Source organism: Centruroides vittatus, unplaced genomic scaffold (genome assembly GCF_030686945.1).
Source record: "Centruroides vittatus isolate TY-2023 unplaced genomic scaffold, ASM3068694v2 contig_93, whole genome shotgun sequence".
In the NCBI taxonomy this organism is placed as follows: domain Eukaryota; kingdom Metazoa; phylum Arthropoda; class Arachnida; order Scorpiones; family Buthidae; genus Centruroides; species Centruroides vittatus.
In genome coordinates this window covers 41,014-65,746 of record NW_027122616.1, presented here as the reverse complement: position 1 = coordinate 65,746, position 24,733 = coordinate 41,014, and the positions used below count along the sequence as shown (strand labels likewise).

Here is a 24,733-nt window from a genome sequence, read left to right as displayed (position 1 = left end):
CAAGTCAATGGAAGACGACTTTTTGGAGCTACGTTTGCCTCCCCGTATCGATAACGCATTGAAATTTCCGAAATTTGCTGTAAAAGTAGGCATACAGCCGACCGAGTCCATTTGCATTCCGTGCGATTGTAAATGCAAATTATATCATCGGAGTAACAGAGAAAGCTGTTTCTTGCGATGTAGTAAGTGCGGAACGAAGACTTCTGCCTTTGAAGGAACGTTTAAAAGTAAATTAGGTCACATTTCTTGGGGTTGCATTCTGTCGTTTATATGGCCAAGTAGTAATAAATCGAACAGAGGGAAACGCCAATCGACCAATAAAAAAGCAGCCGAATCGAAAATAACAGGGAAGAAAAGACCCGCACCAAGAGAAAAGGAAAGTATCCAAGCTGGCAAAACCGGAAAAAGAATGGATCGGAAAGGGGAAAGAAAGTAGGAAAAAGTAGGTAACCACCATCGAAAAGTGAGTAAAAAAATTTGTTTTTATTTTTCCTTTCTTTCTTTCGGATATTTCGGTTAACGTCTGCGGAGTCTGCAGAGAAATTCAAGATAGCGGCCGGAAACGCGGCCATCTTGAATCGAGGGAAAAATTTTTTCCCCGTCGCAGTCTCCAACGTAGGGAAAAATTTCCCCCGCCGCCATCTCGGAACCTAGGGTAACATTAACCATATTATTATATAAATATTATAAAATTATTCAATTAATATGGAAGTAAATAAGTAGGTAGGATATACTATAACAGAATTATTTTAATTTCAGAAAAATGCCACCGAAACGAAAGTATGACGACGATTATATTAAATTGGGTGTTACTTCAATAGAAATAAATGGGGAGACCACATCTCAATGCCTAATATGCGCAACTGTTGTTGCCAATGATACTTCGAAGCCGGCAAAGTTGGAACGTCATTTAAAATCCGTACATCCGAATTATTGTGACCGTCCACGAGAATTCTTCGAGGGCAAACTAATAAATCTAAAAAAATGAAACTTGGACCCAGTGGAACACGTTATGCAATATCTGAAAAAACATTGGCTGCATCGTTTGAAATTTCAAAATTGATTGCCAAATCCAAAAAAGCACACACAATCGACGAATCTCTAATAAAACCTTGTATACTTGAAGCTGCCGAAGAGCTTTTAGGGGAGGAAGCTCAAAAGAAAATTCGTGAAATTCCATTATCGAATGACACGGCGAAGTCGCGTATTCAAAAAATGTCAACTGACATCGAAGAATAACTTATTGACAAGATAAAATGTAGTCCACGTTTGGCGCTACAATGTGATGAATCTACTGACATTTCACAATGTTGTCAATTACTTGTATTTGTCCGACTTTTGAACGACAATAAAACGACAATAAAGAAGGGTTACTATTTCATCAAAAACTGGAAACGACGGCACGTGGTGCAGATGTTATGGACGTAATAAGTCTATATTTAAAGAAACATGGGCTTACGTGGCAAAAGCTTGCTGTGTTTTGTACAGGCGGTGCTCCTGTTACGCTCGGTTTCAACTCTTGTCTTTCAGCTTTGATTAAAAAAAAGAATCTGTCTGCAATAACGACGCACTGCATTATTCATCGTCGAGCATCGGCTGCTAAAACGCTCCCGGGATGCTTCGCTATTACGATGAAAACAGCCATAATAGTAGTCAACTTTATTAAAAGGAGTGTACTTAATACTCGTCTCTTCAGAAAGTTATGTTGTGATATGAAATCTGAACACGAAACGCTACTTTTTCACACCGAAGCTCGATGGCTTTCAAAAGGAAATATGCTGTCGAGAGAATTGAGAGAAGAAGTAAAATTATTCTTATCTAATAAGGAAAACAAAGAGTTGCTGTCTGAGTTCTGTCAGTTCAAATTTCAAATACATTCTGCTTATTTACTGGATGTTTTTTCACAACTAAATAAATTGAACCTTCAACTGTAAGGGTCGGGAAATATAAAAGTGGAAGACACTAGCATTTGAAGATAAGATCAGTGCGTTTATCGCTAAAATCGACCTATGGATCAGCACAGTCGAAAGGGAGAATTTTTCTGCGTTTGATACATTGAACCCAATTATTGACGAACAGTGTGCCGAGATTAATGGACAAATACAAAAGAACATTACGTTCCGTTTGCAAAACTTGAAAAATAAATCCAATCAATATTTTCCTGACTGCAAGGACAAAGGTATTCGGAAACTGACCCGCAATCCTTTCATAGTCAACACTTTTGAGGTGCCGGATGAAATAAAAGAAGAGTTAATTGAGATGCAACACAATAGTAACTGCGAGGATACATTCCAGACAGAAATTAATCTTAAAGATTTTTGGAGCCAAAAAGCTATTGCTTTACGGTACGTAACTTTATTTTCAACCACATAATTTTGCGAGCGAGGATTCTCAGTGCTTTCGATAATTAAAAATAAACATCGAAATCCGTTGGATGCCAGTGCCGACACGCGTTTGGCTTTGGGTAGCAATGAACGAAAAATTCAGCAGTTGGTAAACAGTATGCAGTCACAAAAATCGCACTAAAATAATATAATTAATGTAACATTTTCGCAAATAATATAAAACTCTTGATTCCGAATAATTTTATACCTGTTTAATTTATAGAACAACCTTATAAGAACTTATATTACTGCCAAACAGTTCGTGGTCCATGGTAAGACAAAAATTATGATAAATGGTTTCTCATCACATCCCACATCACTGCCTTAGGCAGATCGTCCAAGTGTTGCGTTACCATAACTTAACTAAACGAATGTAAAGAAAATATTTTTTTATTTTTCAATATAAAGTTCTAACACGTTTATAAGGTACTAATATTATTTTGCTGCTTAGAAAATTTTTACTCTGTAATTTATAAGTTTTCATGTTATATGCTTAATATGGAACCTTTTAACAAATATTTTATAAGTATTTTAGAATCAAATCATTTTAGAAGGAAAGTATTTTTCTAAAATTCTTAAAAAAAACCTCAACCAAGGTTGTCAATGTCAATAGGAATGTCTTACTTGAATAGAAATCTATCGATACCATCAAGGAAACATAAGAAAGCGAAAGTAATTATTATGCAATTAACTCCTTATCAGTTTCTTATATCTCTGTGATTTCTTGCCATTTCCACGAATTTATTCACGCCTTTTACAATTAAATGTCTACTTTACTGTAGACAAACAACAATAAACAATAATGGAAATTTCCACCGAGTTATAATTATTATTCTTAATTTTTTAATTTATGTATTTACATATTTTGTTACTTTATATCATACTTAAAAATGCGTTATAAATCGTCCTATTATGCAGGAATTTTTATACAGGTTAACATTTATTAAATATCATTTTAATCATGTGGTATAAATTTCCTATTTTAAATATTTGTCTCGCACATAAACACGATGTTAATTTAAAATAATTTCTTATTTTATTAACAAATTCTCATTCGTAAATATTTTTATAAATATTTATTTTTTCGAAAACAATTAAAATACAAATTACATCATAAACAGATTTAATACAAACGACAACACGCATATATCAGAGGCGTGCCCCTTCTAGTGTTTTACGTGAAACTTAAAAAAAACAAAACGAATTCATATCATTTATTCACTTCTCTTTGATCGTAGTCGGCGAGTGAGATTTTAAATGAATTTTCATTGTTTTTTTGTCTGCAGAAAATTATAAAGTCTCGGGTGTATTTAGCTATGATGGAGGTATTAATAATTTGAGCTATTTTCTGTCAATCACGTGGCCGGTAGTTCTGGCATATAATGACACAATAAAGTTAACGTTTCACTTTGAATGTTTAATGATTTCATCCACTCGGCCACCGGTTGACACTAAAACCGTTAATTAAATCAAAATATACTCTAAGTAGTTAAAATCCTCGAATAAATATTCGAAAAGCGAGAAAAATAATAGCAGTACTTTCCGGTTAGTGTAGTGTGATATTTAACTTCTACGATTGGCAGACAACAGATCGCCTGTCATAAAACTCCGTTTCTTATTGGCATTTGCCTGTTTTTAATAGTAATATACACGTAGATAGTGAATTGTTACGTACCACTTTGGAAAGTGCCGAGCAAAACGTATATTAATCATGGTTCTGTCAACTTTTCAATTTCTTTTAAGTTTAGTTATTATTTGTCTTGTGTTGATTTATACACTAGTGAAGAAATGGAGAAACAGAAAACAACGAGCGAATGATTTGGGTTTAATATCGCATGGAAAGACTTCATCTGTGTCTGGAAGTAAGTAAATGTTTGAAAGTTTTCATTATTATTTTTTAAAAGTATTATTACTTTAAGACGAATATCTTAAAAAAACGATTTTATAAGAGAATTCGATAAACCATATTTTAATTGAATGACAATCCGCAGTATTATAAAGACGAAAACGAATTTTTCTTATAAATAGTTTTCGCTTATAATCAAAAGTTCCTTTTACTTTCCCGGCTCTATTATATATAACAGAGGGAAACTATGTGGGGTCAAAAGATTTTTACATTTTTCGACTCGATTCACATTGAAACATCGAGAAATGCAAAGACATTTCGGTTCGTTTTTGGTATGTACGGACTTCAGTGTGTGTGGCATTTTGTTCATTACATTTCAAGCATAATAACTCCAGTGTTTTTATCGAATATTTCTGAAATTTTGCACGACGGTTTGTGTGTTTGGTGAATTTATGCTGTTAAATTTTGGTGGTTACAGATCGAGTGTATATAAAAGGTCGTGTGTCGTAATAAACTTAATGGTCGAATTTAATGAAAGTTTTATTGTTAGCATTTAAAGATTCTTTTTTAATGAAACCTATTTTTACTCTGATAAAGAGCGTTTTGCTATTCGATAATGAAGAAATTAAACGTTTTTTTAAAATAACACATTATAACAGATGGTGCCAAACGCAGTTTTTAATGTTGCTGGGAAAGTTGAGCAACTGATTGCTTGAGTTTTAACGATCGGTTTGAATTTTTAATGCTTAATTTACGATTTTCTTTTAGTAATTGCAATGAGTCTGAGACTTATCTATGCAAACGTATTTTTTATCTTGTTTTTTAGAAAATTAATATTATTAGTTTTATTTTCTTAGGACTAAAACCGATTGTTATTGGTTATTATATAGACATTCGACACGTGTTTTCATACTTGAAAATACGAAAACTTTTTTCTAATATATTAAGTTTACTGTTGATTTTAGGAAACCTAACAGGATTTTAGACTTATTTAAACTACAAGCCGTATTTTATTTCTCAATCTGTTCAATTTTTTTCATTTGTTTAGTGGTTTAAATACATAGTTTAATTTCTCTCTGTACTGTTTTCTACAATTACTTATTTTTGCGATACTGTATTTAGACATTCGTTTCTAAATAATTTCAGCTTTGTTTAAGTGTTACCATTCACCATTCTCTTCCTTTAAGCTCGTTTCTTTCCATTAACAGATATGAAATGCCCATAAGTGCAAAAGCAGCAGCACAAATTATTTTTTGAAAATTGTCATTTTATAGATCTCGTACGAGCATTTTTTATTCTCACGTGAGAGTAGCATTGGTGAAAATATTTTGTTTAATTTTTGTTGTTCGGGAGAAAAATTTAAGTGTATAAAGTGAAAGAAAGGTGTTAAAGGCAATTAAAACTGTTTTCCACGTACTTATTTTCTTGTTCGAGGTGACACGTTCAATGTGTCACCCGGAACCAACGAGTGAAAAATTGACTATTGGCCTCAATGTACTAAAATTCCTAACGAAGTCGTGGGAAAAACCCAGGAGGAGGACCCCCTAATAAATAGAAGGGGTCGATGAGTCGAAGGAAGTCATCCAGTTTTTCTCGAACCGCGTTTGTCTAGCCGCTCGCCGCCGCCGCCGCCATTGCAATTTCAGCCGTCTCCACTCAAGAGAATCTGTCAACGCTCAAGAAAAATTCTCGCCGCTCCGGAGAAAAGCGACTTTCACACTCTCTACTTCCAGAAACTTTCGAACGAATCTTCTTTCTTTACAAACTCTTAAGGTATCTACCAACGCGCGAACGACTGAAAGCTCTCTCTTTCACGGTGAGGGTCATGATAATAATAATAAGGTTCTTACATATATATATATGTCATACGATTAGCATCCGCTTAGCATCTGATTTGTTTTTGGTCTGTAACGAAAATACAAACCGTGTAAATAATATCGATTAATACATGGGTATTTTTGTTAAATAATGACTAGTGTAGCCAGTTTTTAGAGACATTTTTATTCTTAATATTCTTGTTTTATTTACACTACAGTGTTCTTATAACGATATATATACTCTTAGAGTCTTAATATATTACTGCGAAGCTGTGCGTCTTATTTATATGGGATATTATATTCGTATGAGAATGAAACGGGCAAGCATTCTTGTGGCAGCCACTCAAATTAACAAATGAAGAAACACGTTGTGATAATTAACAATTCTACCGATTTTAACGAGATTTTTCATTGTACTGTAAATCTTCGTCCGATGGCGATAATTATGATTAATTCAAAATTAAAACAAGCTAACGACGATTAACGCAGATTTATTGCATCTTCAAAAAGAAATTAACCTACACAAGTGACGGGGTAATGTGACGAGGCAGAAGTTTTAAAATCGATTTTGACCTGTACAGTACATAGACAAGGTGTAATGTAATTTAAGAACGTTTTAAAAGTAAACAGATACTACTTATGCCGAGTGAGAAGTCGCTTATATTTCGCCTATCCGTTATGTTGCAAAACGGGTTCGCAAGCCGTTGCCGCGCTTCAATCAGAAACAAAGCGCCCCTAGGTTACTGAAGTGTCTACACCACTGTGAAATCGCACCCGGGGTGAATGATACCGTTATGATCGCTCACCTCTTACTCGGCAAATCTGTTGTTTTTAACAAGTTCTCGGTTGTCATAACCGATGGCTTCCTTTTATATAACAAGGGTCTGTAAGAATCCCCTGTAAGTTGTTTCCCCGACACCAATCAACCAATGTTTTTATAGCGGGTTAACGCGCTAATATTTATCTCGCGGAATATCGAGTGGGAGGGAACACGAGTACGTCGGAAAGGTGAAAGGCGGCGGTTGAGTGAAAGAATACTCCATTTTAACAAATAACAAAATAAGTTCTATTTAAAACATAAATAACTGCTATTATTAAGATACATATATAGTTCTGGATTACAAATATCGATATCGATCAGAGGATATATATATTCGAGTTATTTTTCTTTTCTATCTTACTATTAATACCTATCTCGCAAAATTTTACTTGTGAGAGAGCGGTTTACAATAATTGTCAATCATACTACGTCAATTTTTGTAGCAGGATTCACAAGTTATAAAAAAGTCCACATACTGGACACTGTTTGTGTAGGACACTTGCTGGACCTGGAATTTGTCATTAGAACTTTATTTGATAATGTCTGGAGATGCCATCTCCTTCCTTTGTGAGAAGAAAGCTGATGGTGGACTCCTGGAGAAGCTTGTTAGCACATACTCTCTCTCTCAGATTTTTGTGGCTGACTCTTCGGTTTAAACGCGAAGTTTAGTAATATTCTCGGATTTTGTCCAATCAAAACAAGTAAATGCTCTTACGTGAAAGGATATACAGGGGGCAAACTTAAGGGGTAAAATCCTCATGTTGACATCAAACTTCTACGATGACTGTAAGATAAGTACTTCGCAAAAACGAAGTCAACTTGCGTTAAGCCGGAAACAACAAAATGTCTTTTCATTTCTTCTGCTGAAATATTTGAAAGATTTTAGACTTTTTTTCTCGATAAATTTAACAATTTTCTTCATTATATATTACATTACATTATTGTCAACAGTTTCAGGTGAGACGAGAAAGTCAAACAAAAAGGTGAAAATGAAAGTTCATTGCATCTTCCTGTTGAAAGAACGTCCTTAGAAGGGAACATCCATTGATATCACCACAAAAATTGGTTCAAATGTTAGAAATATTACGTTAAAATTTTAATACTTTTGTGAGAACTGAGTAGGTTAGCTGTGGGCTAGACCTCACTTATCAGCGGCTCTTGTCAGAGAATTGCTGTAGGATAAAAAATTGTGGAGTGGGCAGGCCGCGAGGAAATTGACATGGTGTCCGTACTCAAAGGAGACAGGCTTATCATCAACACTATAACACAGATTAATAAACGGATAAAACTAATGCAATTCTAAACTAAAACAGAATAAAACGAAAACAGTAAATATGGTAATACCAACAATTCTCTTCAACGCGAGAGCGTCGTAGCGTCACTGTTCGCATCTACTCGTCTAATGTATTTAACTTAAACTAGGGGAGAGAGAGAGTCTACAATAACTGTTTCAATCTAAATGAATACCTCTTGACATTCATAGATTGTGCGGTGAATTGGTAGACACTTGCTGATCGAGCTGAGTCAGAAGTGGACTGTCAGAGTGTACGACGGAGTCGGGTCAGAGGTTATCGTTGATAAATATGGCAGGACAGGTCTTCTGTCCTGCAATATTTCTCCTGTTTCCATATTCGCCTTGTGTCTTCTGTCGATATCCGCAACAAAGTCTGCATTCACCCCCTTTTTATATCACATTTAACAGAAGCTGACTCATTTATCAAGTGATGAAAGGGGTTATAAGTTCGATTCGTGACTGATGATTGTTGATGAAAAATCGAACATTTAGTCAAATGTATTATTACCTTTTTAGGACTGTTAGGAGGGTTATTACTCATAACCAACGATCGAGGGTTCAGAAAATTAAGTTTTGTCTTACAACTTGTGTAACAATTGTTCATAGTTAATCCAACTTCAATTGACTCATCAATGTAGTCATCGAAAGAGACGTGTGACATATCTGACCTCGGACCTTTCACTTATCGTGAAAGGTAACTTAATTACCTAAATTACCAGATTTCTCACACTTTTCTTTGCTTTTCTAAAAATCGCACAGGGATATAGTGTGATTTTTCGTAATTAACGTACATATTTTGGGTTGGAAATGTTCAATAATTTGTTTTAAAACTCTCTCTTGTAAAACTTATTACTATATCTTAATAGTAACAATATAATTCCCTTGAAACATTAACACTGTCTTGGACTGAGGGCAATTTCAAACTAAACATTTTATATGCGTAGAGCAGATGATTCATCGTCATCTTCGAAGGAAGTTAGGTTAAGTTTTTGAATTAAATTATCTGGGGGTTTTGGGATGTGACTTAGTTATACCGGTGACTGCTGATGGTCAGACATTGCTTTGATGTACCATCAGTCGTAAGAGAGATACACACTCTCTCTCAATCATTTCTCAGTCATAACAAAAATTTCCTATGTCTATCTAAAGCCTGCGAAAAGTTTGATAAATTTGTTGCATGGCAGAATTGATATCCTGCTCTGTATAAATATGAGCCTGTCTAAAATGAGGCATTGTTGTTGTAGGACAGATCGGAAGAGGAATGCTATTTTCGTCGTGGTGACAGGAACATTCTTACGGTGGACACATTGGTTATCGATACTGGTTGCATCAGTTTATCTTCTAAGGATATGTATGGTCTTTTGATGAAGAAATGATAATCAACATGGCTTGAATCTATCTGGCTAGGATGTTTAAGTTGGTTCGAAACGTATATTTGTCTCTTGACATTCAATTATTTTACCTTGACCTACTTCTGTTGATGTGTCTTTTCTTAATTCAGATGTAGAGAGTTGTTCTAAATTATTTTTGTCTTCTCCCTTTTCTATGTGAATCCTTTTTATTTCCTCTTTGACATAATTTTTCTTAGTCAGGTCGTATGTTCCTTACCAGGATTTCCGACCTGATAATTTGAATCATTTGTGGCTCTTGCCTCAGGTTCGAGTTGACCTCAATGGCTGAGTGTCAACCTTACCTTTGCTGTCATAGAGCAATGAAAGTTGATCTTATTAAGCCGAGCACAGTCGCTCCGTCCTCTGTCCAGCTGTCTGCTGCCCCCTTGCCATGAGTTGTCTTCTTAGACTTCCCCCACAAACAAAACATGCTTACCTTCCCATTGGGTAAAATAACTCACTTGTTAATTCGATCAAGCATTAACTTTTTCTCATTCTAAAAGTGTTTTTCCAACCACTCCTTCATAGGAAGCTATACTATTCAATCAGATAATTTTGCACGATGTGAGAAATTTGTATCAACGCAATTTGAACGTAGGCACAGTCATGCCTACGATCTGGACGGTTTCTCCATCAATGTTCCTTATCTTCTGTTTTGTTCGAAATTTAATGGGTACTTCCCCTTATAATTGATTGGGTATTTCATTTGACAACAACAAGTAACCTACCTCTAGATCTATAGCAAGTTTAACTGGAATATTATTTATGTAAACGAGAATTACAGGCTTATGGTTGGCTTGGACTATACCTATTCTGCCTTGCCATTTGACACCAGGGTTATTTGATATCAGGAATTGATCATAGTCTCGATTATTTCTAACATTTGGCTTTACAAAAAAGTTATTTCTTGCTTGATTCAGAAGATCATTTCTAGAAACTGGCAGCCTCAAAAGAAAACGTTGATTCCCTCCATAATTGTTTGTCCTATGGGTAGGTTGATAAATGGAAACATTATCTCCATTAGTTTCCTTACACTGCCCCCTGCTTTTTGTATGGTTATCTAAGTTTTTTCTATATTCATCTAAAGTGGCATTTACATAACTTTTATCTTGTTGGAAAGTTTCCTTGACATAACTGACTTGGCCTTGCCACCTGATATCAGGCTTTTGTCGTCTAACATTCAGGCCCTTTTGTTATTCCTGAGGTGGTTTCTTCTTTGAATCGTTAATTTTTAATTGTAGCTCTTTTAGAGTGGTTGTTACTTTGTTTTATTTTTTCGCGGATCGCCGCTAAACGGGAGACCTCCGTGATTGTTTTCAGAATTTCACAGAGGTGAGCAGTGAGATTTTATATCTCTTCTTCGCTTAAGATGGCCTGTAACGCTTCGTCAAATGAGATAGGCTCTTGGCTCATCACTCGCTGTCTAGTTCTCAAGTCCAGGCCATTCAAAAACTGGGCCTTCAATCGTCTGTCTAATTCATGCTCCTGGACTCTCTGAATTACTTCTGCTCCTGCCTCATCTGCTCCTATCTGTTTGATCTCTTTCTCGCTAGCTAGCGCTTGTAAGCGAACTGCAAAACGTTTGGACATCTTTGTCCCTTTCCTGGATACACGCATAAAATTTATTAAATTTAAATTGATAGGGAACCCATTCAAATCTTTCCAGCATTATTTTTTTAAAGGTATCGAAATTCTCTACATCTTTTATTTGTCTATCTTTATGCACAAATTCTCGTTTGACTCCCGCAAGCTTAAGTTTGGCCACCACTAACAGTTGTGTCTTTCTCCAGGCCGCCAATTTCATGACATCAGTCAGGTACTCGAAAAACTCTGTAACCCTTGGTTCTGTCAAACTACCTGTGAATGACAGCAATGGGGGGATAACACTACTGGTTTCACTGAGGGTTGCTCCTTGTAGATTTTCCTCCATTTTAGCTATCTTAAAACTACTTAATTAATATTAAAATCACTGTATAGGGTATCTTATATGATATATACTTAAAGACAGCAAAACCTTTCTAAGAAGAACACCTGTCTAAGACAAAACCTGTCTACGGCAGACACTCTTATCCTGAAAGGGGGCAGCACCACCCCACACCTGACAACACTTTGTGAAAACCGAGAGGGTTAGCTGTGGGCTAGACCTCACTTATCGGCGGCTGTTGTCAGAGAATGGCTGTAGAAAGGAAAACTGTGGAGTGGGAAAACCACAAGCAAATTGACAAGGTTTCTGTACTGAAAGGAGACAGACTTATTGTCAACACTATAACACAATTTAATAAACAGATAATAGTAATGCAATTCTAAACTAAACACAGAATACTACGAAAACAGTAAATATGGTAAAATTGACATTTTTCTTCAACATGAGAGCGTCGTAGCGTCACTGTTTGCATCTATTTGTTTAATGTATCTAACTTAAACTAAGAGCGAAAGAGTTTACAATAACCATTTGTGGGAATGCCGAGAGGTAGGACGGAGTCGTACTTCCTTTTTTTTCGGCAAACAGGTCGCCAAGACCCCCCCACTGTCAAGGATGGCAAACTTTTTATGATATCTCGACTTGTCGAGATTGGGTAATTAATTGTCAGGTCGAGTGGAGGAAGTGTGTGGGTTTGTCGATAAGTTTACGGCGATATTCGAATAAACGGACTCAGGAGTAAAACACATGACGATTTATTTAGATGGACAAACAAAATACAGAAATCTAACGCGTCTGTTTCTAATCGCGGGATAGAGAGTTTACACATGTGGGGGGATTATACCTCGTCTTCTGATATCTCGGTTGGAATTGAAGGTGAAATCGTCTCGGCTCTCCAGTCGTGGAGGTAAGCAGGAGGATCGGTCGGGGCAGCTCGTCGTCGGCGGGCTTCGGTGGCTACAGGAGTTCGGCCCTCGATTCTTGGGACTGACCCTACGGGTCGGGCGTCTTATGCGGATTTTCAGCGACCCTGTTCTTAGATATCTCTCCCCTTTATATACTCCAGGTCTCGTCCGCTGCGATCACCAATCGCGACGGTGGGTGATGAGTCGATCTCTGTGAGTCAGAAGTCGGATCCGGAGAGGAGGGAAGCGTGTTTGACGGCGGAAGGCTGCACATCCTTTGAATCTTGATCGCTATCTCCGATTTTGATCGCTATCGCCCGAGGGAATTTGAACAATAAAATGTTAAAATCGGTTGGGCCGGTTTAATACGGTCCTCACACATTTCAATCTAAATGAATACTTCTTGACATTCATAGATTAGGCGAAGAATTGGTAGACACCAGCTGATCGAGCTGAGTTGGAGTTGGACTCATGCTCGAGGGTATGGCGAAGTCGGGCTGAAGGTGATCATTGAGGAATATGGCGGGACAGGTCCTGTGTCTTCTGTTGATGTCTGCCCTGAGATCTGCATTCAGCCCCTTTTTATATCTGATTTAACAGAAGTTGACTCATATAACAGGTGATGAAAGGTGTTATAAGTTTGATTCGTGACTAATGATTGTTCATCAAGAATCGAACGTTTAGTCAAATGTATTATTACCTTTTTAAAACTGTTAAAAGGATTATTACTCGTAACTAACGATCGAGGGGTCAGAAGGTTAAGTTTTGTCTTACAATTTGTGTAACAATTGTTTATAGTTAATTTAACTTCAATTGACTCATTGATGTAGTCATCGAAAGAGACTTGTGTTGTTTCTGACCTCTCAGACCGCTCACGATAAGTGAAAGGTAATTTAATTACCAGGTTTCTCACAATTTTAACCGCAATTTAAATAAAAATAAAAGAGGTATGGGTGATTCTCACAAAACAATTTAGCAATAACAATATATTTTACAACTTAAAAAATATCCAATAATTATTTCAAAATATACGTTTTGCATATTATAACATGGTGAACGAAACTTATTTGTATGACTGCTATACAATATATTAATTTATTGCTTGTATGAATTCATCAAATATAGCAAAATGAAAAGAAAATACTTTTATGACATACGACACATAGTTATTGACCTGCAGTTTGAAATAACTCTAGGCTTATAAAATGTTACTGTCAGCAGACTGACTGTCTGTCATTTTTTATTTTCGAGAACAGGGTGAGATATACAAAGAACGAGACAAGGCATAGAATCGCTTGCAAGTGTGGCCCTGAATAACTGAATAGCTGAAGGCGATAAAATGAAAACTACTGAATAGAATATTATCAAACTTGGTAATAGTATACAGCACTTTATATTATTTTTTTTCCCATGGAATAAACATAGTTCAACAACTTACCACCAGCAGGGAATGGTGCTGTATGCATTATTGTTAATCGAAATATGACACAAAGACATCGATTAAAAATGTTTTTAATTGTTGCTAAAAGTGTTACAAAGCATGTTCAATGTAGCATCCACCATTTTCTGAAAGCAAGTGAAATTCCTCCTGATATGCTAAGAGCTACTGTTGAGAACACAATAATTTAAATTGCTTTCAGAAAATAGTGGATATCACTTTAAACATAAAACGATTAAAAACATTTTGAACCGATGTCTTCATGTCTTATTTCGATTAACAATACTGCATACAGCGACATTCCCTGCTGGTGGTGAGTTTTTGGACTATTTTTTTTTCGCTGGAAATAAAATCACATGACGTCCTGTACACTGTTACCAAGTTTGATAACATTCTGTCTGGTATTTTCATTTTATGGCCATTTCAAAGTGTAACTTTAATTATAAACACCCTGTATTTTAAATTAACCCTCGGGGTGCCTGGTGAAGAAATTTCTGTCGAGTGCCTGGTGGGATCTCAAAGACCCGAAAATAAAACACTACATTATTTGTAAAGATAATTCCAATATTATGTTAATATACGTATATAATAGGTTTATTAAGACATATTTAGAATAAAACAATCATTAGTTTACGTGAAATATTTCTTCACACGACTACATAATGAAAAACATTAATATTTTTTGTTGTAACAAAAGTATCAACTTTGTTTGTTTAGAAATCATGACGGAATCGCATTATAATTTAAGTATTTTGGCTTTATTTTAATGGCACATAATATAATTATCTGTTAAAGCATAAAAACTAATCTTATTCATTTAAAATTTGAAATCGAAAATTCACGCATACTATTGGAAAAAATAGTAACTTTGCATGTTCCATGCAAATAAATCTGGATCATTCTTTACAGACGATCATTAGCTGCTTAAACGTTTATCCACTGAAACCGTAAACATCTTAAAAACAAAACAAACACAAAAAAATACAAATTTTACACAAAAAATATTACTTACACTTTTGCAACGCGGAGCGCCTGGTGGGGTCTGTGAGGCCCGCCACTTATTCAGACACGTCTTGTTCGCAGGATATCGTGTGATGAACTAAAACTTTTTTGGGAATCGCAAGCGCATAAAGAGAACTGAAGCCACAAATAACTTTAAGTTGCTAACGCAAATATTAACATACTTATAAACTCTTGAAAATGAGTCAGGCCTGTGAGACCCCACCAGGCACCCCGAAGGTTATAGAAATAAAAAATATGATTAAAAATCGCAGCCCGGCATTCTGTCGATAACAAAATAAAAAATTGCTCGTTATAATCTATTTTTATTTTTATAACATATTAATTTTCCAGAAAATAAAGACAATGGCCAGGAGTTGAAAATGAATCTACCGTCTGTGTCCTTTTTACCAGTTTTATGGAATATTTTATTTTCTCAGTGTGAAAAACAATATCAAAATTCCCACATGGGCATATGTATGTCATTAATATTTTATTTGGTAATTTGACTGTTTATAAATACAAGAAATAATTTTTCGTATTTTTCCAGTTACTTTAAACGTATTTACTGGACTCTCTACGCTATTTCCAAACGAGAAAATTGCATGTGTGAATATATTTGGATATAAATTAACTACTTTCTTACATCCAGAATCTGCAAAGGTAATCAAACATGCCTTGTTATGTAATATATTCATTCCAAAATTGAAATATACAGTATTACGTTTCTTAGGAAGTGTTAAGAAGCAACAGTTTAATCAATAAGGATGCCACTTATGATTTTTTTAAGCCACTTCTCGGAGACAACAGTCTTCTGTACAGGTAATGCATTATTTGATATTTAGTTAAAATATCGTTGTTTATAATCTTTTTAATTTAATTAAATAAAGTTCTGACGATAATTGGAGAAGAAAAAGAAAATATTTAGCTCCACATTTTAATCTTTGGAGTCTGAAAAACTATCGAAATGTATTCATGGAACATTCAAACGTCTTAGTCGATAAACTCAAACAATTGCAAGAAAATGAAATATTCAATGTTTTGGAATGGATGAAATCTTGCACACTCGATATAATCGCAGGTATTACTCTTTAATGTAAAATATTTAATTAAGAATTATAAATATCAATTTCTTCATACGTAAACAATAAATAAAATACCTATTTTGTCCACTTATTGCTCAACAGGTAAAAAAGTATGAAATGAATTTTAAAAAATAATATATATACATTTAAATGTCACTGCAGGAAAAGTTAGCTACTAAACTTTCCTCAACAAAACCAACAATGGACAATGGCAGGAAATGAAACAGTTTTTTTGAACACTTAAACGTTTCACGGTAATTACGGACTTAGTCGCGTGAAATTCTGACACAGAGAACGATATTTCTTCTTGCGTAACTGCCTTTTTTGTTAACACTGTCCCTGTCTGGTGACAGTATTTAAAACTATATGTGATTATGTCCAATTTTGCACGACCAAACTGATTATTTTCCTGTTTCGTCCAGTACTGTTTTTTCTTTTACTGAAATTATCCCGTTCTTCTATGCCTTCCCGAAACTGAATATCATTTTCAAACGACTTATATTTGTTTATTCTGAAAATATAAATATCAATTTATTTCCGTGTAGACATAGCAGTAGGAGTTTCTCTACATTCTCAGACTACGAACGATCAAGAATATGTGTCTGCAATACACAGGTATGGAAAATTCGGTCCCAGATATATTTTTTTATTTTTCAAATAATATTTACAAATCTATATCAAATATCTATAATAAATAATGTAATGTTAGTTTTTATGTGATGAAGTTTTTAAAATGTTCGAGTCAACTTCAGTAGAAGGAACATCAAACATTTTAAATTTCGATTGTTGGTCGATAAACATCGTATTAAAAGTTTGTAAATTATAAATGAACATACTTAAACTCTTGAAAATGAGTCAGGCCTGTAAGACCCACCAGGCATCCCGAAGGTTTCTCTTCGGGGTGCCTGGTGGGGTCTCACAGGCCTGTTGTCCGTAATTCTCTTTATACTTCTTCCTACACATTGTTATAACAATGTGTAGGAAGAAGTATAAAGAGAATTACGTTTCTAACGAATAGAATTATTAAGTATGTATTAAGAATTTTCAAGTTAATTTAATTATCAGTTATAATGTTATAAAAGTAAATTTCATATATTACGTACACACGGAAGATATAGGTGACAGGAACGACAAAGGTCTGACAAATCAACTTTTCGCTAAGCATACCGTTTTTATAATAAATAACTAGTATTTATCCGTGTTTTTGTTTTTCTCCAGTTGTCTCAAGGATAGCGAAAACATAACGTTTAAACATCCAATTAAAATATAAAATATACAGTCCAGCCACTTCTTTCTAATATTTCTCAAAAATAAATTAATTGCAATAGAAAATAATTGCAAAGTTTCCTTGCAGTTTTTGAACATAAAAATAAGAAAAGAACTTTTACACATATTTATGTCTTAAAGTAAAAGTTATTTGTTTTAAATTGTTTTAATTTTAGAAACTTCAATAATTTTTTTTTTCACACGAAATAAAATTTGTTAAATTTTATGTAAATTTAATTGTTAACAGTACTTTATTTCTTATCCAAGGTTTAAATTTGCTTTAATTATCTTTTGATATAATAATAATTTATATTTAAATTTAGAATTCTGAAATATTTTCCTGAATGGCTTCTAAATCCAATGTACTGGTTTTCCCCAATTTTCTTCATGAGTAAAATGGGAAAAAACTACAAGAAGGACGTTGAAATAATTCACCGTTTCGACGAAAAGGTAAACTCAACTTGTGAATGGACTTTTGTGTTTTGATTTAAGTAATTAATGATTCAATTAAATCCGTAGGTCTTCAAGAGAATAAAAAAGAATTTCGTGAAGGAAATGCAAGAGCAACATTCCTTAGACAAAGATGCACGACATGAAGAGGGACCAAAGACGAAAACAAAACAACGTCTTATAGACTCACTGCTGGATCTTCATGTCAAACAAGGTTTAATGTCGAAAGAAGACGTTATCAGAGAAATGGAAGGTTTTATTTTCGCGGTAGGCATAATTTACTGAGAGTCTAATAGGAAATAATTATATAATCGTGCACGCATGTATTTCAAGGCTATTATTTTTAATATTCTGAAGTAAAGTAATGTTTTCCTAAACAGCGTATTGAAATATAAGTAATTCACAAACAGTTAACTCGGCGACAAAAACTATAACTAAAGTATAACGTAAAACCTATTTCAAGAATAATCATAATTTCTTTCTTGTAACTAGAAATTATATTTAAATTAAGACGTTTGTGAAATAATTACATTTCATTCATAATTAATTAGTACAGTAAATAGTATTTGTAATTTCGGACTATTTTATAATTTTTTTAACATGGAAAGATTCGTAGTTTTGAAATTTGAATTTTGTTCTTTTAAATTTTTATTATGTGAAACATTATAAAAAGAAAGTTTGTATATAGAACAAAAGATTTAATAATTACTGTATATTTTCTCTATTTATATACATGCAGGAAACATATAGCTTTAAGAAATTAAAAATCTGTATCTACCATAGATTTTTTAACATTCCGAAGATTATTATGTATAATTAAGGCGTAAAATTTCAGTTCAAAAGCATGGTCGTACGTTACTTTTTTCACTTCATATCTGGTCAATATCGAATGCAGTTTTTGCTATTGATTATGAAAATACTATTTTGTAAATTTGTTACTCAGTTCTGTGGAATATTATCTGTTATCAAATTATTTTTTTGATCATTAGTTAATCAAATGATTTATGTAAGTACGATTGAAAGAATTCAGAGCATGTGATATCTGAGATGATCGAAAAGTTATGTAATCCAGAATAATTCAAGTCCATAATAACTGAATAACCGAAAACATCGTAAATATACGTCGTTATATTACATTTAGTGGCTTGTCGTAACTCAAGACAATTCACGCTGGCCAATTCGGTTGTTTCGATCGACTAATTACAGAGTTTATTTACAATTTAACGTTTATTTCGTGCATCGATCGAAGACATTTTGTTCATACAGTTAATCTGATAATATCGAATGTGGTGGAAAGGTTTTTGTTTTATTAAGGAACTGAAACTGCTTTTGCAAACCGGTAGATGCATAGCATTCTATTCTGTTAACCATGTTAAAATCGTAAAAAGAATTGTTATAATAAATTATCTAAAAATTTTAATAACTTTCTTTTTCTGAAACGTTTTTGTAATCTCTTTTCATTTATGTCGAATTTATTCTATGCTTCTATTTACAGTACATCGCTAACACTTCACTTCTTTAAAATTAGGCCTAGTGAATAACCTCGATTTCCGTGAAAAGTAACAGTTGGAATTATTCTCCTTTTTATTAATAATATTATTTTTTCGACTCTATCTATCAACGACTGTATTTCGGAAGAAGTGAAATGACGCCCTTTTTTATTCATCTTCTATAATTTCACCAATACACGCCAGATACAATTAGCGCCATTTGAATGTATATGGACTATTTTCTTATTGGACGAAACAGTAAACTTTCGAAAACGCATCATTGATATTTTGTCGTAAATAGTACGAAAAACTATGTGAATTGCGGATGCGACAATGTCTCAAATTTGTCGTATATAACAATGTCTCGAGAATACGACGTTGAAAATAACAGTTTCGTGAATCTGAAGGTAATACTGTATATCGACATTTATGATAATCTACCTTTATTTTGGTATAAGTAACGTTTTAATGCTCTAATACAGAACATCTAAGTCGGAGATGTTTTGTGTCATTGTGTACCTTTCTATTCAGTTTGGAAGCGTGAAACTTGTTTTTTAAATTTACTCGTTAGATGCGTGGTAATTACTTGCTGCAACGAATGTAGTTGTGGATTGTAAAGTGGTATGACATCAACATGAAAGAAGTGCGATATTCGTACATGTCATATCCTAATATTAGAAGTTTACTGTACAGTATTGATTTTGTAAATTACATAGAAAGCAATTATACATTTCTTTCAACGTATTTTAATATCAGGGTTACGATACATCCGCTCACGCTATGTCATGGACTCTTTATTTCCTGGGAAGATTCCACGAAATACAAGAAAACCTGTATCTAGAATTGCAAGAAATTTTCGAAAATGATATGAATAGAAATATTACTATGGATGACCTGACGAAAATGACGTACTTAGAATGCGTAATTAAGGTAACTTTTTAATTACTTTAAATACACTCGAAGGTTAGTTTCATATATTACCATTTTCAGGAGTCAATGAGAATCTATCCTCCCGTTCCTTTTATTGCAAGAAAAAATCCTTCGGAAATTAAAATAGGTAAATTTTTAATATATTCGAATTTGTTTTTAAATAATAATATTATATATTGGTTATTGACTTAAAGCATTAAACCGTTGTCATTGAAATAGGTAATTACGTGTTGCCTGCCCATTCGACTCTTGTCATAAATATCTATGGTATCCATCATAATCCTTCTGTTTACGAAAATCCCGAAGTGTTCGATCCAGACCGTTTCTTACCTGAAAACTATAAAAAGCTTCATCCTTATGCATTTCTGCCATTTTCTGCCGGTCCACGAAATTGTCTCGGTAAGTGAGTAGTAAATAAATACAAAAACAAAAAGAATTATTTTATTAAAATGATTTATTTACAGGATATAAATTTGCCATGATGACAATGAAAATAGTTTTGGCAAATGTTCTTCGAAATTTTAAAGTTTACTCTTTGGACCCTCAAGATAAGATCGTTACTTCTATGGAAGCTCTTTTGACCCCAATATCAGATATAAGAATGTATGTAGAAAAAAGATGTATGTCGTAAGATATGAATTAACATGAACGTTGGGGTAATTTTTATTACAAATATATATAAACGTAGGCCTATATCATGTAACTAGACGAGTGCATTTATAAACTGTATCGAAATAATTTTACCTATTAGTAAACATTACTCATAAATTGTACTTCATATTTTCATATATAAAAGTGATCAGAATAAAATGTATTGTGATTATTGTTATTAAATCTGCTTTTCAATAATACTATTTTTTGCTATTTATTGCATTTTATTTATTTATAACATTGATCATCTCTCATATTTAGTTTTACGTAAATTGAACTATTGTTAACGATCTGTTGTTTCGTATTTACCTGTATTGTATGAAATGGGCCGAACATAGATGATTCGGTTAATAATGTGTCGTATTTTATTTGAATGTTTTTCTGATATATGTTGAGTATCGAATCCAAATTTAATAAAGACATTTAAAATATTTGACTAATACACACCTCTTAACACAAACACCGTGATTTACTACTGATAGTTCGATAAACACTAGTCTCTTTTCATATAAAATGTATACAGTTGCCAAAGTAAAAGGCCCAAAATCTTAACACGATATTATATATTATAAGAGTAATAATTGTATTCCGTAAATGAGGGCTGTGCAGTCGGTAGAATTTTACACGCCGTCTACTCCGACTTTTTTTTACGATTCGTTTCTGACTTCGACTCCGACCAGGGGTGGACTTGTTATCAAAGTAGGCCCGAAAATTCTGACGTCATCACATGACCTCAGAATATTAGCATCGATAAATATAGTTCTAATAAAGATAGAACGTGGAAACTTTTTATTCCAAAGCTAAAATATTTTTCTAAGTCAGCCGGGCCTTTAGTCTATGTGGAGCAAATTAAAAATTTAAAAATTTTAGGCGGACCACACATAGGACGACGACCTTTACGTTGAAAAAATCAGCCACAATAGGTAAAATAACACACAATAATATTACACTACTACTAATCTACTACAAATTTAATACGATACAGGACAAACAAAACTTATTTATTAATAATCAATCAATGCGATAACTGACATTGCATATCTTCTGCCAGTTTATTGTACTCTGGTACATAATATGTTAGAGCAAGAGTCGTACAATCGTTCACATGCTCATTTGTCATTCTGAAACTGAACTTTGATTTTAAAAATTTCATTGTCGAAAAGCCACTTTCACAAAGGTAAGGTGATTCAAAGGAGAAGTTTAACATTTCAAAAGTTTACTTTACAAGTAAATATTTTCTCTCATTCACAAAAATCAGTTTGTGATATTTTCTCTTGTTTTTAATTGTCGGTCAGATTGAAAATCAATTATTTTCATTCTTAAAATGCTGACATTTTTATACAATATATTGCAATCTTTTGCCATATTTCAGAAATATTAATATCAACAAATGGATATAGAACGAATAAAACAATTGGATTAATTTTACAAAAATCAGAGAATCTAATTTCGAAATTATTTTTAAGGTTCAGCAAGATTCTCAGAGTATTTATCTGATTCAATTTTCTTATATTTATGAATATAGTTCTGTAAATTTAGAAAATGGCTGAAGTTACCTTTTTTAATTTGGAATAGCCACAAATTTAATTTTGACTGAAATGCATTTACACTTCCTATTAATTGAAAGAGTTCTTTGTTCTCCTTTAAGTTTAAGATTGAGTTTACTTATATTGGTCGTTATATCAGTAAAAAAGGATGAATCTGACAACCAGCCATGATCATTAAGCTTTTCGTAAGTTTCGTTTCTAGATTCTACAAACAATTTTTCTCTGGAAGAAGATCTACAAATCGTTGTAGGACTTTTCCCTTACTAAGCCATCTAATTTCAGAATGTAACATTAAAGTTTTATACTCAGCATCAAGTTCATCAGTCAGTATTTTAAGTAATCTGCTCTGAAGTGGCCTGGCTCGAATAGAATTTACAATTTTTACAACAACTTTCACGACACGTTCATAATGCAACACTTTTGTACATAATGCCTGTTGATTGATAGTGCAGTGATAATGAAAATAATTTGGAAACTCAGCATCATTCTTACATAATGTGATGAAGCCCACACCAGAACCAATCATAGCAGGTGCTCCATCAGTTGTTATGAACACAAGTTTTTGAAGGGTCAGATTAATTTCTTTAATGTAGTTTTTAATAATTTCGTGTATATTCTTTCCACGTGTATTTCGTTGTAGTGACAAAACTGATAGTAATATCTTCTTTCACTGAACAATCGTTAAAAACCATCTTTATATAAATATTTATTTGAGCAACATTACAGAAGTCTGTTGATTCATCACGTTGTAAACTTAAAAACATGCATTTTTCTAAATCTTTCTTTCTTTGTAATTTAATATTTTCAGACATTGCTTCTATTCTACGAGTGACTGAATTGCTCGACAATGGAACATCTTCAATAGCTGATATAATTTCCTTCTTATTTTTAAATTTTTGAAACAGTGTTTGTGATGCTGCAAGCATTGCGTTTTCAATTATTTTGCCACGTCAAAGGGCTTTTTGTGCATTCGAAGTATATATGCAATCTTAAATGAAGCAATTGTAGAAGCTCTTGATTTAGGGTAACTATAAGATAAATATAATTGTTAGTATCCTTATATTTAGCCTTAAAATAAATCAAACGGTAAAATCTTAGGCAATCCTGACTAACGGTACGGTGCCATGTTTGATCCCTGCTTCGAAAGTAGACGATACAGTCCGCCACGGGATGGCAGTCAACTACATCTGCTAATTTAGAGAAAAAAACTTATTTTCGGCGAAAACTTTTGTCCATCTTGTTTACGAAATATATATATGTTTTATTTTTTTCATTTAAAACTTTATTTATATATACATATTTATGTATAATTTTTAAAACTATTTTATTTTTAATAAACGTGATGAACCTGAATACGCAAGCAACATTAAAACGTTGCTTTAAACGTTGCAAAATTTTTATGTGCTAATTATTTGTATTTACGACGTTGAAAATAACAATTTTGTGAATCCGGAGATAGTATTGTATTTGGACATTGACGATAATCTACTTTTATATTAGTATAAATAACGTTTTGATGCCGAAATATAGAACATCTAAGTCGCGGATGTTTTGTGTCATTGTGTACCTTTGTATTCAGTTTGGAAGCTTGAAACTTGTTTTTTTTTTTAAATTTACTCGGTAGATGCGCGGCAATTACCTGCTGATAAAAATGTGGTTGTGGATTGTAAAGTGGTATGACATCAATATGAATGATGCGCGATATTCGTACATGTTATCCGAATTTCAGAAGTTTATTATACAGTATTAATTTTGCAAATTATATAGAAAACAATTATACATTTCTTTCAACGTATTTTAATATCAGGGTTACGATACATCCGCTCACGCTATGTCATGGACTCTTTATTTCCTGGGAAGATTCCACGAATATACAAGAAAAGCTGTATCTAGAATTGCAAGACATTTTCGAAAACGATATGAATAGAAATATTACTATGGATGACCTGACGAAAATGACGTACTTAGAATGCGTAATTAAGGTAAGTTTTTAATTACTTTAAATACACTCGAGGGTTAGTTTCATATATTACCATTTTCAGGAGTCAATGAGAATCTATCCTCCCGTTCCTTTTATTGCAAGAAAAAATCCTTCGAAAATTACAATAGGTAAATTTTTAATATATTGGAATTTGTTTTTAAATAATAATATTTTATATTGGTTATTGACTTAAAGCATTAAACCGTTGTCATTGAAATAGGTAATTACGTGTTGCCTGCCCATTCGACTCTTGTCATAAATATCTATGGTATCCATCATAATCCTTCTGTTTACGAAAATCCCGAAGTGTTCGATCCGGACCGTTTCTTACCTGAAAACTATAAAAAGCTTCATCCTTATGCATTTCTGCCATTTTTTGCCGGTCATTTCTATTTTTTCTTGTCATTCTTTTACTTATTGTGGCTGATTTTTTTCAAGAAAAAGGTTGTTGTCTTGTGTGGTTCGCCTAAAATTTTTAAATTTTTAAATTGCTCCACATAGACTGAAGGCACCACTGA

General features: G+C 33.3%; 1 protein-coding gene across 1 annotated transcript; it reads left to right on the top strand.

Moving 5' to 3' along the window:
• Nucleotides 1–4,055: 4,055 nt before the first annotated feature.
• LOC136984836 (cytochrome P450 4C1-like) lies at nt 4,056–20,856 on the top strand. The gene is made up of 12 exons (XM_067281976.1): nt 4,056–4,246; nt 15,170–15,292; nt 15,366–15,478; nt 15,549–15,637; nt 15,706–15,896; nt 16,446–16,515; nt 17,490–17,616; nt 17,686–17,883; nt 19,863–20,036; nt 20,097–20,163; nt 20,256–20,435; nt 20,501–20,856. Exons 1-12 carry the CDS (start codon nt 4,096–4,098, stop codon nt 20,665–20,667), a joined length of 1,650 nt encoding a protein of 549 aa, XP_067138077.1. The 5' UTR covers nt 4,056–4,095; the 3' UTR covers nt 20,668–20,856.
• The last annotated feature ends 3,877 nt before the right edge of the window (nt 20,857–24,733 follow it).

Coding starts and splice junctions, on each gene's coding strand:
- LOC136984836 (XM_067281976.1), top strand. CDS start 4,096: ATGGTTCTGTCAACTTTTCAATTTCTTTTAAGTTTAGTTATTATTTGT. Junction 20,164..20,255: donor TCCTTCGGAAATTAAAATAG/GTAAATTTTTAA, acceptor TCATTGAAATAG/GTAATTACGTGTTGCCTGCC. Junction 20,436..20,500: donor CGGTCCACGAAATTGTCTCG/GTAAGTGAGTAG, acceptor ATTTATTTACAG/GATATAAATTTGCCATGATG.